This window comes from Choloepus didactylus, chromosome 2 (genome assembly GCF_015220235.1).
Source record: "Choloepus didactylus isolate mChoDid1 chromosome 2, mChoDid1.pri, whole genome shotgun sequence".
Lineage (NCBI taxonomy): Eukaryota > Metazoa > Chordata > Mammalia > Pilosa > Megalonychidae > Choloepus > Choloepus didactylus.
In genome coordinates this window covers 199,784,049-199,801,789 of record NC_051308.1, presented here as the reverse complement: position 1 = coordinate 199,801,789, position 17,741 = coordinate 199,784,049, and the positions used below count along the sequence as shown (strand labels likewise).

The 17,741-nt window shown below is 35.8% G+C and overlaps 1 protein-coding gene across 3 annotated transcripts in view; it reads right to left on the bottom strand.

The window, feature by feature from the left end:
• SPATA6 (spermatogenesis associated 6) overlaps positions 1–17,741 on the bottom strand; it is a 162,868-nt gene that overhangs the window by 42,115 nt on the left and 103,012 nt on the right. For 2 of the 3 annotated variants that reach the window (XM_037827274.1, XM_037827275.1), the window contains exons 10-11: positions 7,082–7,266; positions 3,335–3,386 (exon numbers count right to left, since the gene is read on the bottom strand). In XM_037827274.1, the coding sequence (XP_037683202.1) occupies positions 3,335–3,386; positions 7,082–7,266 (237 nt within the window). Of the gene's footprint in view, positions 1–3,286; positions 3,387–7,081; positions 7,267–17,741 lie in introns of all 3 variants that reach the window. The other variant, XM_037827273.1, reaches the window with a different exon arrangement.

The window sequence follows — 17,741 nt, the reverse complement described above, 5'->3', positions numbered from 1 at the left end:
GACATAGGGGAAGGGTATGGGACTCCTGGCATTGATGATTTGTCTGACTCTTTATTCTACTTTAGTTTAATGTTATCTTTCCTTTTGTTGCTTCCTAGCTGTCATGTTTTTTTCTGTTTGGTATTGTTTCTTTCTTTTTTCTTTTTCTTTTATCTCTCTACCTTCTTTGACTCTTCTTCCTTCTTTGCGGGAGAAATGGAGATGTCCTTGTATCAGTAGAGGCAATGGTGGTGAATACATGAACATGTGACTATACAGGGAACCAACAACTGTTTACTTAGGACAGAATGTATGGTGTGTGAACAAAACTGTCTTAAAAAAAATGGGTTGATGAAGAAATCTTGAGGGCACTATACTGAGTGTAATGCTATACATAGTGTTTACCCTTAGAGTGGTAGTGAATGGGAAAATATTGCAGGGTCTCACTGATATGAACTAATTATTATATGTAAACTCTTAGACATGAAATGTAAGTTACCAGGATATAGAAAAAGGCTAAAGAACTGGGAGTATTTGCTTATTATGAACAGAATGTCCAACGAGGGTGAACTTAAACATTTGGAAATGGACAGAGGTGAAGTTAGCACCTTGTGAGAATAACTAACAGTGCTGAATGGTGTGTGAACATGGTGGAAAGGGTAAGTTCAGAGTCATATATGTCACCAGAAGGAAAGTTGGAGGTTAAAGGATGGGAATGTATAAAACAGTGAATCTTGTGGTGGACAATGTCTGTGATTAACTGCACAAATATATGAAACCTCTCTCATGAACTAGAACAAATGTATGACACTATAACTAGAGGTTAATAATAGAGGTGCATATAGGAAAAAATATATACCTATTGCAAACTATATACTACAGTTAGTAGTATTTTAACATTCTTTCATCAACAGTAACAAGTGTACTATACCAAAACTGTGAATCAATAATAGAGGGGGGGTGGGGATATGGAAGGATTTAAGTTTCCTTTTTTGTCTTTATTTCTTTTCTGGAGTAATGAAAATGTTCTAAAAATTGAAAAAAAAAATAATTGTGGTGATGGATACACAGCTGTATGATGATACCATGTGCAACTGATTGTACACTTTGGATCTTGGGATAACTGTATGGTATGTGAACAACAGCAATAAAAAAAAAGAAAGCAAAGAGGTAGTTATAAATTATCAGTGGTTACATTAAATGTAAATGGACTAAATTCCCCAACTAAAACACTAGATTTTTCATTCTTGAAAAGAAATTCATGTGTTAATTACAAGATACATATTAAGTATAATGACAAAAAGCAAAGGGTGGAAAAATATATATCATGTATACACTAGCCAAAAGAAGACTTCTATTGTTATATTAATATCAGACAAAATACACAATGGAGCAATGAGTATTCCTAGCACTAAGTATATGTCACTGTCTGAAATCTGTATCCAACCAATACAATGGCATCAAAATACATAAAATAAAATTAATAGCAGTAAAGAGAAAAGCAGGCAATTCTGTAATCATGAGATTTGCATACACCCGTTTAAAGTTGATACTACCTACAACTGCACAGAAAAAAATCCAAATAGATCAAACATTTAAATGTGGAAGAAAACAAAAAGCCTTTAAAAGAGAAAGTGTTGAAATTGGCAAAAATGTTAAAATCGCAAATCAAAAAGGGAAATAAAAATATGAATTAGATTACATTAGAAAGAATTTCTTTTCATCAAAAAATAAGATTAAGAGTGTGGGAAAAAGAAAATTGCTAAGAACTCATTTCAAGAATCTACATTATACTAGTATTAACAAGAAAAAGGTAAACAACCTTGTATAAAAATGTCCAATTGGCTTGAGCAGGCATTCATAAGAGGAGATATCCAAATGGCTAATAAAAATATAAAATGGTACTGAACTTCACTAGTCACCAGGAAACTGAAAATTAAAACAATTATGTGATAAACTACTTACTTATCAGAGTGCCAAAGTGAAAATACATACACGCATGCACACAAAATCAATTAAGCAATAGTGAAGACATGGAGCTAGTAGAACTTACATACACTGGTATTATAAAGGTGAACTGTTAAAACCACTTGTAACATTCTTTGGCTGTATCTACAAAAGCTGAATATACACACTTTCTATGACCAAGCAATCCCACTGGTAGGTATGTACCTACATAAAATGTATTCAATGTTACTCAAAGACATGTATGATCTGTCACAGCAGGTCGATTCATAATAGACCAAACCAAAAACAACCAAATGTCTGTCAACAGAGGAATAGATACATAAATGGTAGTATTTTCATACAATGAAATACCACACAACAGCAAGAATGAAGCACTATTGCAACAAATAACAAGATGTCTGGATTGCAAAACAATGTTGAGTAAAAAAAGTCAGACAAACAAACAAAAAGGAGTAGACACTCCAGGATGCCATTATTTAACGATCAAAACACAAAATACTAATCTTGTTAGAAGTTAGGATAGTGTTCACCCTTAGAGTGGTAGTGAATGGGAAGAAAGAAGAGGGGGACTTCTGCAGAGCTGATAATGTTCTAGTTCTCAATCTGTTTCTTTTATTATAATTCATCAAGCTGTTATGTATGATTCGTGCATTTTCTATAAGCATATTATATTTTGAGGACAAGTTTAATTTAAAAAATTGGAGAAAACATAAAAATGTATATATTGATCCCAAGGTCAAATAATCCAGTTGCATCCCTAAGACCTAGCTTAGTGCTCAACCTTACCTGATGATATTTTTTAAATTAATGAATGAAATAAGCATTCAAATACAAAAAGAAGGTATTGTCATTATTTCCCAGCTATCATTCATATATGTTAATTTGCCTTATCTCAGAACATATTCTCACATTGATGTTCTCTAATACTAAAATCTGATAAACCTGACCTGCTCTTTCCCTCTTTTCAATATTTAATTAAAATAAAATGCAGATTTCTCCTCCTTCATGCTATCATTTAGCATCAAATCTATTTGCAGCAAATGGTTCTCATATTTGAAGGATCTGAAAATAATTATCACAAAGTCACTACTTACTGATTTTTTTATAGAATAATTGTCACTAACATTGTTTTTAGTTGAGTAGATCTGTATCAAACATTTTGCATAAAGACTAAGGGTCAAAGAAGAAGTTAGATATTGTTGTCTTTAGCAAAACCACTACTCAAATGGAGGATGATTTTTTTCTTCCCAGTGACTAAGTATTGCCAGCTTTAGCGTCTCGAGTGGTGGTTGTTTTGACCTGTTATAAAAGCCTTCAAGGCAAAATTTTAGAAACTAACATATAAATGTCTTTGATGAGCCTGGTGTGATTTCAAGACATTTTTTACCCGTTCATGAATCTCATCACAGTTGGAAGGTGAGCACCAATCAGAATGGAATCTGTAGGCATAAAAAAAGAAGGTGACTTGAAGCCAGAAGGAAAAACAAATCTTTCCAAATTCCCAAATGTGAGATACAGAAAGTCATTTTTTTAGTCCCTATATAATAACATACACAAGATTAGAGTAACAGCTTCTTCTTTAGACCAGTGAGGAGCAAGGGAACATAAAACCAGGTACTAGGGTCTTGATTCTCAGCAGCAATATTAAGTCTTCACAATAGGTTCAACAAATAGTCTTAATAATAAAGCCTGACATGTATTTTGGATATCATACCCATATTTCTTACTATTTTAACAATATCCATACATAACTCTTTGAGCTTTATTGCTAAAGATACAGATGTTCATATTAGAAAAATAACTCCATATTCAATACTTTTAAAATTGGTTCCTATTCTCCAGTAATTTAATCATATTCTCTTAGCCTATGTAGGAGAAATTCTTATCTGTATACAGAAAAATAAAACTAATTTTATGAAATGAAACAAAATGTGTATAATACATGAAAATATTATTTAGAATCCAACAATGTTTTTATTCTTTCAGAATACAGAGGAATATAGAAACTAAATGGTCTCTTATCAGACACAGATGATGTATCTCCCCAGTGTCTGCTATAATTGTATTAAACAAGAACAAAAAAAGATACATTGAAAAAGAAAAAATAAATATGGGTATTCTAGGGACTTTTATTGTGGTCTGAGCAGCATTTGGAATTAAAGATGTCAAAAGAGAAAGCATCCATCTTCTCTTACGCCCTTCCCAAACTCAAAACTGGCATTAATATAATTAAGGTATTTGTCTTATATAAATAATATTTCCAGATTATCTGAATATGCTACATCTACATGAAGTGTCACTGATATTTACAAAGTAAATTCCTTTACAAATTAATGAGTAAAATGCTAACATGTTGCTTAAACCCAAATTTGCCTTTTTTCCCTCCATATTTGTTCTTACAAACTTACAATTTTACCTGTTAACACAAATATAGACTATTAAGCAGGAGAAACGGTTTTTATAATGCATAAATTGTAATATTCTGCATTCATAACAGCAAATATATTGGCAAACTATTTCCTATATATGTGCTCATCTTGGAAATCTGAGATCGAATTATGTAGATCCAAATGAATTTCCTCATTCCTTCCACTAGAGGATCCACTAGTCTGTGCTGTGGTATAAGGAATGCTTGCCCACCAGTCTAGCTCTGTTTACAAAAATCAAAACCTTAAACCTGATTAAAAAGAGTATCAGTTCCTTTTTAATTAGATTTGCTGGCATTTCTTAGTCTAATTTTAGCAGTAACTATAAAGCCTAATAAAAATTTTAAGTCACAATATTAATATTTATTCCACCTTGGGAAGAAAACCGCTTCTGAAATGTAACACTTGTAGTCTAAATTAAAACCATTTTATGACGTGCTAACTTCTACTGGAGGGTTTTTTGTGTTTTTTTCCTAATGGGCTTAAAGCAATGAGCATCTTCACTCTAAAGGAATTCATAAACATGATTAAAGTGTCAACATTTTACTGCAATCTTAGAGGAAACATTTAATTTTAATGAATATTTACCCAGATAAACTCCTATAGCTGTATGTTCTGTCATATTTTCAATTTGGCCTGGGATATACAATCTACAGTTATATCAGTTTAAATTGTTTATTGATTCGAATGGATTAAATAAACACCCTGTAAGCATATTGCTTAGTGACCTAGAAAAAGCCAGATCAGAGAATGTCTTATATTTAAAGACAGGGTCCTGACTTTGTTGAAAACAATGAAATGTTTTTGTTCCTAGCAGTATGTCTTAAAGACATTTTTGTTTTCCTTTATAGATTCAATCTAGATCTTTTTTAGAAAATACAACCAAAAGGAAGTGCTCTACCTTAAAGTTAAAATGTTTATTTACTGTGCCTTCCCTAGAGAGTAGACCAATAAATTTTCAGTTTATTTAGATAAAATAAAAACTATGATGCCATATTCTTTTATTTTAAAAAGCATCTCAACCTCCCTCATGTAACAGGTAAAACAGGTAATGTTTAATGTTAGAATCACTCATTACCTTCTTGCATTTCTTGCACATCTACTATTCAGCATGAAAATAATGTGCAAAATATGTCATTATTTACTCCCCACCATCCCCTTACTCTGAAATATAAAGGGATAAGTGACTTTGGCTATCCTCGGTGAAGAATTTTTGAATAAAGCTTTAATGAAGAATTTATCAAATTGGAAAGGATAGTCTTCAAGCTGGATCAAAACAGCATATAAGGATAAAGTAACACAGGATTAAAATGGATAATGTACTATAGTGGTAGATTTAGAATTGGAGAATTCTGAAAAATATGGGAAAAGGTAGAAAAATAAAACAATATGTACAAAAATACATTCAAGGAGATACAGGTTAAAAAATTCTCGAAAACCCACAGATATGGCAAAGGACCTAATCAACAAAACCACAAGTGCTTAATTCTAAAATTAGTTTAAAAAAAGTAGCACTAGCTATATGCCAGAACATTTGGGCAGACATGGAAATCAAGGAAAGTCCCTTAAGATTGAGATGCAAGTTACCAAACTTCAACAGAAAAACCTCCCTTCAAAAGTTTCTTTCTATATACTGAAGTTTTAAAGCTTATAAGCCTAAGAACTTAATGATCCCTGTAGGCAACATTAATCAAAATCCATATCTCAGGATTAGGATCTCCAGCATACCTCCAGATATTGATTTTGAATGCTTATAGAGTTAATGAGGAAATAGACAAATCTGTTCAGAATAGTAATGTTTTAATACAGTCTCCCACTTGACATCCTCTTGGTCGAATTAACAGTTTTGAGCTGAACTTTTGATACACTCTCTATGGTTAATTTAAACTTTGTCAATTATGTTTGATGGCCCTAAAATACTACAGGAATTTACTGTGCTATTTTAGCTTTTTAAATCTATCTGTAAAGATAGACAGTTCCAGGTTGTTGACAGTGTATCTCTCAGGTTTTCAAATTTCTATAACATTTTTAAATGTCAAGAGTTGCTTTTTTAAACTTATGACAATACTTACTTTCTACTTAACTAGTTATTTGTGAGAGAGGTAAAGAATTTTCAGTTTGTATTCAACAATAACAACAACAAAAAAACAGATGACAGAGAAATTATTTCTTTCACATCCAGATGATAACAAGTATCTGACTTTGGTTGCCAAAGACTTTCCAGAGGGAGAGCTAGAATCATTACATAATTAAGATTCCCCTTCAGGAGTCTGGAGGAGGTTATCTGAGGAAACCAGATACCTTCTACCAACAATATACAACATCAAAAAGGAAAATAGAACCTATGCTATTTTTATTCTTAAGGTCTTAAGGTATACCTAGACTATTAAATCCTTATGAACATATTATATGCTGTGTGTCTATTAAACACTAGAACTATCCATTGTCTGCTTTTCACTTTTAAGAGTCACAATAATTTAATTAGGGTTAAAGAGACCCTTATCTAACAATAAACTCACTTTTAGAGGACTGGGCTAGGGAGGGGTATCTAACACTGTGTTCTATGTCTTAAATGAAAACAACTTAAGTAGTCTTCTAAAAACAAATTATACTTTTGCAAATCATCACTTCATATGCAAAATTCCTAATTTTCCTTTTCTAATGCCAATTATTCAAAAGACTATACAGAAACAGAGACCATGCATTACCTTTCCCTGAGAGAAGCTTGATTTAACACAGGGCTTGGAGAATGTTTCGGCATTGTTGAGGGTGCTGAATGGACTAGTAATGTCCTCGCTGAATGCTGGGGCTTGCTACACGGTCTTGAGCTCAAATATTCCTCACACCTTTCCAAAGAGTCATCGAAGTTTCTCCCATGGGATGTCCTGGTGACCTGTTGAAAAAAATTACATATATATGTGTATATACACATATATATACACACATATCCATATAACATAATATTATACATATATGCACACATTATGTTTATAAAAGTTTTTTTTAAATGTACAATGCCACAGCTATATTTGAAGGTATATTTCAACAGTCATTTTTATCACTATAATATTAAATAGTAAGTACATCTGGATAGTTCATTCCAAATGTCCAAAATTTTATCAATTTTAAGGGTTGTTGAGTTGGGGTGGGGTGGGGTAAAGGTGTGTGTATACAACAAAGGACTCATACACATAACAATCCAAAAGATAAAATAATTTAGCTATAAGACTAAACAGAATTACATTTAAATTCTAGCTCTACTACCCATTCATTGATTCATTTGCTCATTTATTTTGGGGGCAAACAAATGAATAAATCAGGCAAAAATCCCTAACCCTGTGGAACTTAAATTTTAGTAAAATTGAAATTCCATTAAGGAGAGACAGCATTTAAAGACACACACACACAAGATAAATAAAATATATAGTATTTAAGAGGATGTTAAGTACCATGGAAAGAAATAAAGGAGGATAGGGGATAAGAAGTGTGATGGATGGGGTGGGAGGGTATGTAGGTAAGGAGATGTAGTTTTAAATAGGATGGGGGAGTACCTCAAGGAGAAGATAACATCTTTACTAAGATGTGAAGATGGTAAGGAAGCAAGTCATGTGGCCATCTGTGAGAAAAGCATTCCAGAAAGAGAGACAAAGAAAAGCAAAGATCCTGGGGAGTGGTATGGGCAACAGGCTTGATGTATTAGAAATAGCAAGAAAGTGCCTGGACTGAGTATTTGGAGAGGTCAAAAAAGTAGGTTTTGCCAATATAAGATGTTAACATTAGGGGAAACTAGATGTGGGGTATACAGAAACCTTCCGTACTATCTTTGCAACTTTTCTATAATCTAAAATTATTCTAATAAAAAGGTTTTTTTTTGAAAGTTCTAAAAATTTAGGCTTCTAGTCTAAGCAGAGAAAAATATACATTTTGAAGAAAAATAATAGGATCCTTCTGGGTACTATGTTGAGAATGGTCTGTAGAGGGGCCAAGGACAGAGAAAGGCAGATCCACTACGAAACTATTACAACAAAGTCTGGAAAAGATGTTGGTTAGGATGAGAGTGGTAATGGAGACAAGTGACCATATTTAGGATGTATTTGAAATATAGTGCTAACAGGATTTGCTGATGAACTGTATGTCAAAGATGACCACAAGATTTTCTGGCTTAAGCCAGTGGAAGGATTGAGTTTATACGACTTAGTTACATCCTTCCAACTGGAAGAGTAGAGTTGCCATTTATTGAGAAGAGTGAGGTATTAGGAGTTGCATTTTGGACATGTTAACCCTGAGTTATCTATTAATCATCCAGCATATTAGATTGGAGTTAAGGAAAAATATCTAGGATAAAGATAAATTGGTAGTCTAACTACAGTCTAAATGGTATTTAAAGACACAGCATTGGATGATATCCCCAAAGAAGTCAATATAAATAGAAAGGAAAAAGGGTCTGAAGATTAAGCCCTGGGAATACTACAACATTTAGAGGCTGGGAAGATGAGAAGGAAATATTAAAAGAGACTGAGAAGAGGGATCTAAGATGGCGGCATAGAGAGGAGTGGAAGCTAAGTAGTCCCCCTGGAACTACTTAAAAAAAAACTAAAAAAATACCAGAAACAACTAGTAAATAATCCGGAATAACTGCAGGGGGACAAACGTGACAGTCCCCTCATCATACACTAACCTGAATTGGGAGGAATGCCTGAGATCACAGCATAAAATCTGTAAGTAAGAACTGCGGATCCAAAACGGGAGACCCCTCCCCCACAGCCTGAGCTACAAAGCCTTGTGGTGCCAGAGAGAAGCTTTCTCCCAGCAAGTGAATATAGCTCAGCTGAGCTCCAACTGGGGTTTTAATTAGCAAGTGTGAACTGCTCACTACGAGGTACAAATCCCCAACAAGTAGACAGAGGCTTTGGGTGATGACTGACCTTGGAGAGCCAGAGGGTCACCTCGGACTAGCTCTGTTTCTTTTTCGACTCAGTGGAGAAAGCCTTGGCCATTATCAGTTCCCAGTTCTGTGACCCAGACAGGGGTGTGGCACAGGCAGAGAGAGACCATTGAAATGCTAATGACTTCCCCCTAAGGCGTCTATCTTCTCTAAGAGGAAAGGGGTGGGGCCCAGCTCTACTACCTGCCTTTCATTCACAACTTACACCAGTCAAGAATTATAGGCTAATCTTTGCATAAGGCTGAGAGCGCCCCTTCACGGCCTGGCTACCTGGAGCTTCCCTTGAGGGATGACGCGCGCTAGTGACGTAGCACGGCCCTCCCTAAGCAGAGGTCCTGGAAGATCACAGCTGAGAAGGGGGGCCTGCTCGGAAAACCCAGGGACGCTACATCAATGCCAGTGGTTTGTGGGTCAGCGACAGAGAAAATCTGGGGCAAAATTGAAATGAAGGCTTAGATTCTTGCAACAGCCTTGAATCTCTGGGAACACCAGGGAGGTCTGAATATTAAAGTTGCCCCACCTGCCTAACCACCCAGACACACACCCCACATTCAGGGCGGACAGCTCCAACAACAAACCCAAACTGAGTTCATCAACTGAACCCCACAAAAATCATTTCCCCACACACCACAGAGACAGAGTTGGGGAGAACTGACTTGAGGGATATAGGTGACTTGCAGATGCCATCTGCTAGTTAGTTGGAGAAAGTGTACGCCACCAAGTTGTATTTCTGAAAAATTAGATTGGTATTTTTTTTTTTTTACAACTTGAAAGAACTCTATCAAGCAAAGCAAATGCCAAGAGGCCAAAAACAACAGAAAATCTTAATGCATATGATAAAACCAGACAATATGGAGAACCCGATCCCAAACACCCAAATCAAAATATCACAAGAGACACAGTACTTGGCACAATTAATCAAACAATCACAATCGAGGAATGAAAACATGGCACAGGATATAAAAGACATGAAGAAGACCATGGAACAGGATAAAAGGGACATAAAGAAGACCCTAGAAGAGCATAAAGAAGAAATTGCAAGATTAAATAAAAAAAATAGAAGATTTTATGGAAATAAAAGAAATTGTTGGCCAAATTAAAAAGACTCTAGATACTCATAATACAAGATTAGAGGAAGTTGAACAACGACTCAGTGTCCTAGTGGTCCACAGAACAGAAAATGAAAGTACAAAAGAAAGAATGGAGAAAAAAATCGGAAAAAATTGAAATGGATCTCAGGGATACGATAGATAAAATAAAACATCCAAATTTAAGACTCATTGGTGTCCCAGAAGGGGAAGAGAAGGGTAAAGGTCTAGAAAGAGTATTCAAAGAAATTGTTGGGGAAAACTTCCCCAACCTTATACACAATATAAATACACAAAGCATAAATGCCCAGTAAGCTCCAAATAGAATAAATACAAATAAACCCACTCCAAGACACATTCTGATCAGACTCCCAAATACTGAAGTTCTGAAAGCAGCAAGAGAAAAGCAATTCACCACATACAAAGGAAACAACATAAGACTAAGTTGTGACTACTCAGCGGCCACCATGGAGGCGAGAAGGCAGTGGCATGACATATTTAAAATTCTGAGAGAGAAAAGTATCCAACCAAGAATACTTTATCCAGAAAAACTCTCCTTCAGATTTGAGGGAGAGCTTAAATTTTTCACAGACAAACAAATGCTGAGAGAGTTTGCCCATAAAAGACCTGCCCTACTTCAGATACTAAAGGAAGCCCTACTGACAGAGAAACAAAGAAAGGAGAAAGAGATACAGAGAATTTTAACAGACATATATAGAACCTTACATCCCAAATCACCAGGACACTCATTTTTCTCTAGTGATCACGGATCTTCTCCAGAATGGACTGTATGCTGGGACATAAAACAAGCCTCAATAAATTAAAAACAAAACAAAACAACAATTGAACATATTCAAAGCACAATCTCTGGCCACAATGCAATACAAATAGAAGTCAATAATTTTTGAATTGTAACTCTACTATTTACTTCCTACATGATATAAAATATACAAACTCTAATGACAAATCAGTGGTTTTGAATTTAATGTAAAATAAGTAATTTTTGACAAGAACTACATAAAGGTGGGAGAATGGAGGAGTATACGTACATAGTTTATGTGTCCTATTGAAATTAAGTTGGTATCAAAGAAAAACAAGATTGTTATGGATTTAAGAGTTTAATTTTAAGCCCCATAGTAAACACAAAGAAATTATCAGAGAGTATGACCATAGAGATGAAAAGTAGAGTATGGGTTAAGAGAAACGGGGGAAGGGGCAATGGGGAGTTAAGAAATGAGTATAGGGTTGCTGTTTGAGGTGAAGGGAAATTTCTAGTAATGGATGGTGGGAAGGTGATAGCATTACAACATTCTAAATGTGATTAATCCCACAAATGGAAGTCTAGGGAGGGGGTAGAATGGGAAGATTTAGGCTGTATATGTTTCCATAATTGAGAAAAAAAAAAAAAAAAAGACAGTCTAAATAGATGACAACTGAATGCCAAGGATGACCCTGGATGGGATCTGAGGTGGAGGACAGGAGGCTCAAAGGGACACAGTTGAGACATAAGGAAAAGGAAATATAGAATGTAAGCTTTGTATCATTGTTGAATCTCTTGTACTTCTTAGCTGCGCTTAATGGGATTGCATAAAAGAATGTTCTTGTTCATGGGAACTGTATACATGAACTATAGTGTTTGTTCAAGAATGTGTGCATCTAGCTCTCATATGTTCATAAGACAGAGCAATAGATGGATGACAGGGAGAGAGGGAGGGAGGGAGGGAGGGAGGAAAGAAATAGCGGTCTGACAACACATTCAAGTTAGTGGATCGGGGTATGGGGGGGTCAGGGAATGCTGGAGTTCTGTGTATGGGGTTTGTATTGTTTTTGCAACTGTTCCTATAACTTTGAATTTATTTCAAAATAAAATGTAAAAAAAAAAAAAAAAAAAAGACTGAGAAGAAGTGGCCAGGGAGGAAGGGAGAAAGGGAAAAAAAAACAAGGAGAACAAGGAGAATGTCGTTCTGGAAGTCAAGTCAAGAATGCATTTCAAGGTAGGGGGAGCAACTAACTGGGAGAAATATTAATAGGTCAAGACTAAAAATTGACACAGAGGTCTATCAGTAACATCAAAAAGAGTAGCTTCGATGGAGTGATGAGGATGAAAATCTGATTGGAGTTGAATTCAGGAGAGAATGAGAGGAGAAGAATCGGATTCATTTAATAAATATTCGAGTTCCAGCCACTGTTTTAAGTGTTGGGACCATAACAATGAACAAAGTCTTTGCCTTTATGAGCAATGTTACTTACTAAATATTTGACCTTGAAGAAAGCTACTTAATCTTTGAGATTCATTTCTTTCATATGTAAATAGGGTTAATAATAGCTATCTTATAGATCTTCCATAATATACTTACAACATCTTATAGACTGTCTAGTTTATATGAATCATTATACAATACATTTAAGACATTATTAAAACACCAATCCAACATAGCTTTTTGCTTCACCACTACCACAATTTTCACAGCTCTCCAGAACTGCAGCAAAATTTGTTAAGCTCAGCAGTCAGCTGAATCACACTTTCTCCTAGAACCAAACTGCAAGTAGTTCACGTGATTGATTCTGTTACAGTCCCAAATAACCAACAAAAAAATACATGATCTAGATGGAATTTTTTTTAAAGTGAAAACCATTCCATTGTTAGCTGTTCAGAAACGCAAAGCAAAAACACAGTAAAGAGGTCCATAGCTAACAACTGTATAAGTGTTTATGTTGAGATTAACAGAAAAACAGAAGGACCGGAGTGCTGTTTCTATAATTATATCCCAATATGAGCCACTTGTTCTACAGTAGATGATTTTCTCTTCATCAATTTCAATGCCAATTAAGTTATGGTAGCTGGCAGACCACTTCATTTTTTTGTCTACTAAATTTTTTCCCCAAACTAGTCAGCATTGCTTTAAATAAGGCTTCTTTTAGGTGACTACAACTGTCTTCTCTATCAGAATATTCACTGAAAGTCTCTTAAATAACACTCAGGTAATACTTAGAAAGAGGTATAGGGACTTGGACTCACAATCCAGATAGACAGGGCATAAACACAAAGATAACTGACAAAATGTGCTAAATGTCAATTAAGCCCTATGACAATAACTGCAGAAGGAAATTTAAAGGAGTGGAGACGTCTAATGGCCTGAATAACAGATGTCTCATGAGGAGGTGGGAATGGAAATCAAGGCCAAAAGTAGAGAAAAGGCATTAAGGATGGGGGAAACAGAGTAGGAAAGATGAACAATAACTATAAAACATTTGGCTGAGGAGAGTATCTTTGTAGTAAAGCAATAGGAGAGAATATCATAGAGGTGGGGAGGAGCACATTGTAGAGAACCTTAAATGTTGTAACTCAACAGTATTCAACATTTATTAAGCATCTTCTGTGAATACGGAAGGAGACAGCAATGACTGGTGATAGGAGACCTCAAAGAAATTACAATCCAGAAGGGGAGATACACAGGAATAAAATTATTTATTTAGAGATGATATTGTTAACCAGAAAATTCAAGAATATCTATGACAAGATTGTTGCACAAAAACCAACTGCAAATCTATTATACATCAGCAAAACGCATAAAAACGTAATTTTACCAAAAAGCCTATTTACAATAGCAACCAAATCTATAAGGTTTCTACGAATAAATCTAATAAAGTGCAACACAATAATGAAAAAGCATATATAAACTTTAGTGGAACCTGTGAGAACTGAAACCACCTGCATTCACAAGGCCCAACTATCAGAACAAAAACTGAGGCTCTCGTCCCAAAATGTCTTTTTTTTTTCCAACATGTCTTTACTGTGAGTTCCAGGAAAATAGGGTGGTAAAACAGCAAATAAATGTATTATTTTCTTTGGGACAGTCACATAAATCATTTAGCTGGGCAACAGACAGCTCTATGATCAATCAGCTTCCTTCTCAAGAAAATAGATTCTTAAACTGGGTGAACAGTCCCTTTCTCAGGACAACAGAACACTCAATTGGACAGACCCTTTCATTATTAAATATTTACTTATCAAGACTCACTTTAAGACTCTTGCTTTTGTGTCCATCATTCCTAAACTTTTATATCACAAACTTTGCCAATTAGATTCGCACACAAAAGATCTACCTTAAAACGCTCCAGCCCGAACCCCAACACCCTGTGAATATCTGCCCTTTAACCTTTCAGAGACTGCACTAAGACAGTAAAGGTGGTGTTCTCCCTTACTGCAGCAGATTGTAAACGCAGTTGCTTGTTATCAATAGATTATTCAGTTATTCTGGTGGTCTTTCGGTGAGTTAGCAGTTGACAATCCTGGGAATCCAATAAGATCCAATTTCAGCCCTCGACTTAGAAATAGCATGTGTTCCCTCTGACTACGACAGTGAAGTAAATGAATCGTGGTGTTGAGCCTGAGTTCTGATTTCCTTAAGCTCCCAAATGCTGAATATTTGTCTCCTAGGAATACGGAACTCTTTTAGGAATCCTTTCATTATTTGGTTAGATTTGAAAACTTTTATCCTAGGTAGAGATCTGTCTTATTACTAACAATTCTAATATTTGTGTCCTTTTTTATTGTGAGTCTAAAAGATGAAGTTCACAGGGAAGTTGTTTCAGTTTACTAAAGCTGCTGGAATGCAATGTACCAGAAATGGGTTGGCTTTTACATTGGGACTTATTAGCTTACAAATTTTGTTCTAAGGCTGTAAAAATGTCCAAATTAAGGCATTAACAGGAAGATATCTTCTCTAAAGGCAGCCGACATGTGGGACACCTCTGTTACATGGGAAGGCACATGGCCAGTATTGGCTGGTCCTTCTCTCCTGGGTTTCGTTGCTTTCAGCTTCTGTGTTAGTGGCTTCCTTTCTCAGCAAATCCGGGGGCTTTTTCTTTATATGATTCTGGGCTTTTTTTCTATCTTTTATCCACTCATAAAAGGATTAAGACCCACCTTGAATGGGGTGGGTCACATCTCAATTGAAATAACCTAAGGTCCCACCTACAACAGGTCCACCCATAGGAATGGATTAAAAGAACATGGACATTTTCTGGGGTACATAACAGCTTCAAACTAACACAGAATTGAATGGGCATCAGCCAATAAGTCCATCTGTTACAGGCTGAATTGGTCTACCATAAAGTTATGTGGAAGTCCTAAACTCCAGTACCTCAGAATGTGACCTATTTGGAAATAGGGTCATTATAGATAGATTTAGTTAAAATGAGGTCATAGTGGAATAGGGCAGGACCCTAATCCAATATGATTGGTGTCCTAAAAGAAGAAGAAACATATACAAACCAGAGGAAAGAATGCCATGTGACAGCAGCGGTAGAGACTGAAGTGCTGCAGCTCCAAGCCAAGGAGTGCCAAGGGTTGCTAGTAAACCACTAGAAGCTAGGAAGAGTAAGGAAGAATTCTCCACTACAGGCTTCAGAGTGAGCATAGCCTCGATTTCAGACTCTAGCCTCTAGAACAGTAAGACAGTGAATTTTTGTTATTTTAAAGCCACCAAGTGTGCCATACTTTCTTAAGGAATCCCAAAGAAACTAGTAAAGTATGCCTGAGCCAGGTCCAAGGGCTTCAGATGCTTTATCATACCAATGACCCTCTAGTACAAACTTTGCCCTTAATCACCTGTCAAAATATCATCAAAATTTTCCTCAGTTTTGTCTTATTTTCTCCATGAAATCTAGTTCTAGGAGAGATTGCCTCAAACCTTTTGTTCCGGTTTGCTAATGCTGCCAGAAGGCAAAACACCAGAAATGGATTGGCTTTTATAAAGGGAGTTTATGTGGTTGCAAAGTTACAGTATTAAGGCCATATAGTGTCCAAGGTAAGTCATCAACAATTGGGTACCTTCACTGGAGGATGGCCAGTGGTATCCAGAAAACCTGTGTCAGCTGGGAAGGCATGTGACTGGCGTCTGCTCCTGAGTTCTGGTTTCAAAATGGCTTTCTCTCAGGACGTTCCTCTCTAGGCTACAGTTTCTCAAAAATGTCACTCTTAGTTGCTCTTGGGATGTTTTTCCTTTTAGCTTCTCCAGAGCAAAAGTCTGCTTTCGATGGCCATCTTCAAACTGTCTCTCATCTGCAGTTCCTCTTCTCAGCTCCTGTGCATTCTTTGAAGTGTCCCTCTTGGCTGTAGCAAGCTTGATCCTTCTGTCTGAGCTTATATAGTGCTCCAGTAAACTAAACAAGGCCCTCACTGAATGGGTGAGGCCACACCTCCATGGAAATTATTCAATCAGAGTTATCACCTACAGTTGGGTGGGGAGCATCTCCATGGAAATAACCTAATCCAAATGTTCCAACTTAATACCCACAAATATGTCTGCCCCCACAAGATTGCATCAAAGAACATGGCTTTTTCTAGGGGACATAATATATACAAACTGGTACACCTTTCATCCTCCTAAAATTGCAGACTTGCAGGTCCACAATTTGAGACAGTAACCTATTAGGTTGGGGGCACAAGGCACAAGATACACAAGCAATATACTTACCCAATTTACTCAGTTTCCAGACTCATAGGTTTGTTTCAGTACAAGTCCATGCCCTCTCCAAGTCAGAGTTAAGTTTCTTACATGCATTCCCACTATAATTTTAAATTGTACACTTATTTTTCTAAATGGCAAAATTTCACTAAGGAAGCATCTAGTTAATTCCTATTCATCTTCATAGCTCAAGATCAATCAATGATCCTCAAGATGCCTTTTCCATTCTCCTTTAACAGGTAAAATCCTCTTAGTCTATAATCTCAAAGCATTATATATTTCTCCATGTGATTTCATTACTATCTATCTCCCTCACTACTATAAAATCTCCATTTGGGAAATAATTTCTAGTTTTGCTAAATTTTTATTCCTAGAGTGGTAGTGTTTCATTCACATAATAGGTTAAAAGGTGCTTAACCATTTTTAAAGGGAAAAAGGGAAGGCGGGATGGAAGGGCAGAGCATTCTAGGCATGACAGAACGGCTTCCACTACAATTTACCTTTCCCCTTTTCCAAAGTAGAATTGTGACTGAGATGCAATTCTCATATCTAGGTGTGACTATGTAACTAGTTCTTTGCAATGGAATGTAGGTAAGAATGTCAGGTGTCAATTTCAGGCCAAGGCTTTTAAGAAACAGATATGCTTTCTCCATGTTCTCCTTCATCTTCCACCATGGGAACAAGACCTTAGAGTAAGGCAAAGCCACAATAAAGGCCATTGCATGAAGAAAAACAGATGTAGATCAAAAGCACCCTCATTCAGCTGTTAAGTGAGTAAAAACTAAATTTTTGTTAGAGTAAGCTTCTGAGGTTTGGAAGGTTATTAGTATAATGATAAGCAAAACATCAACCAATTCAGAAA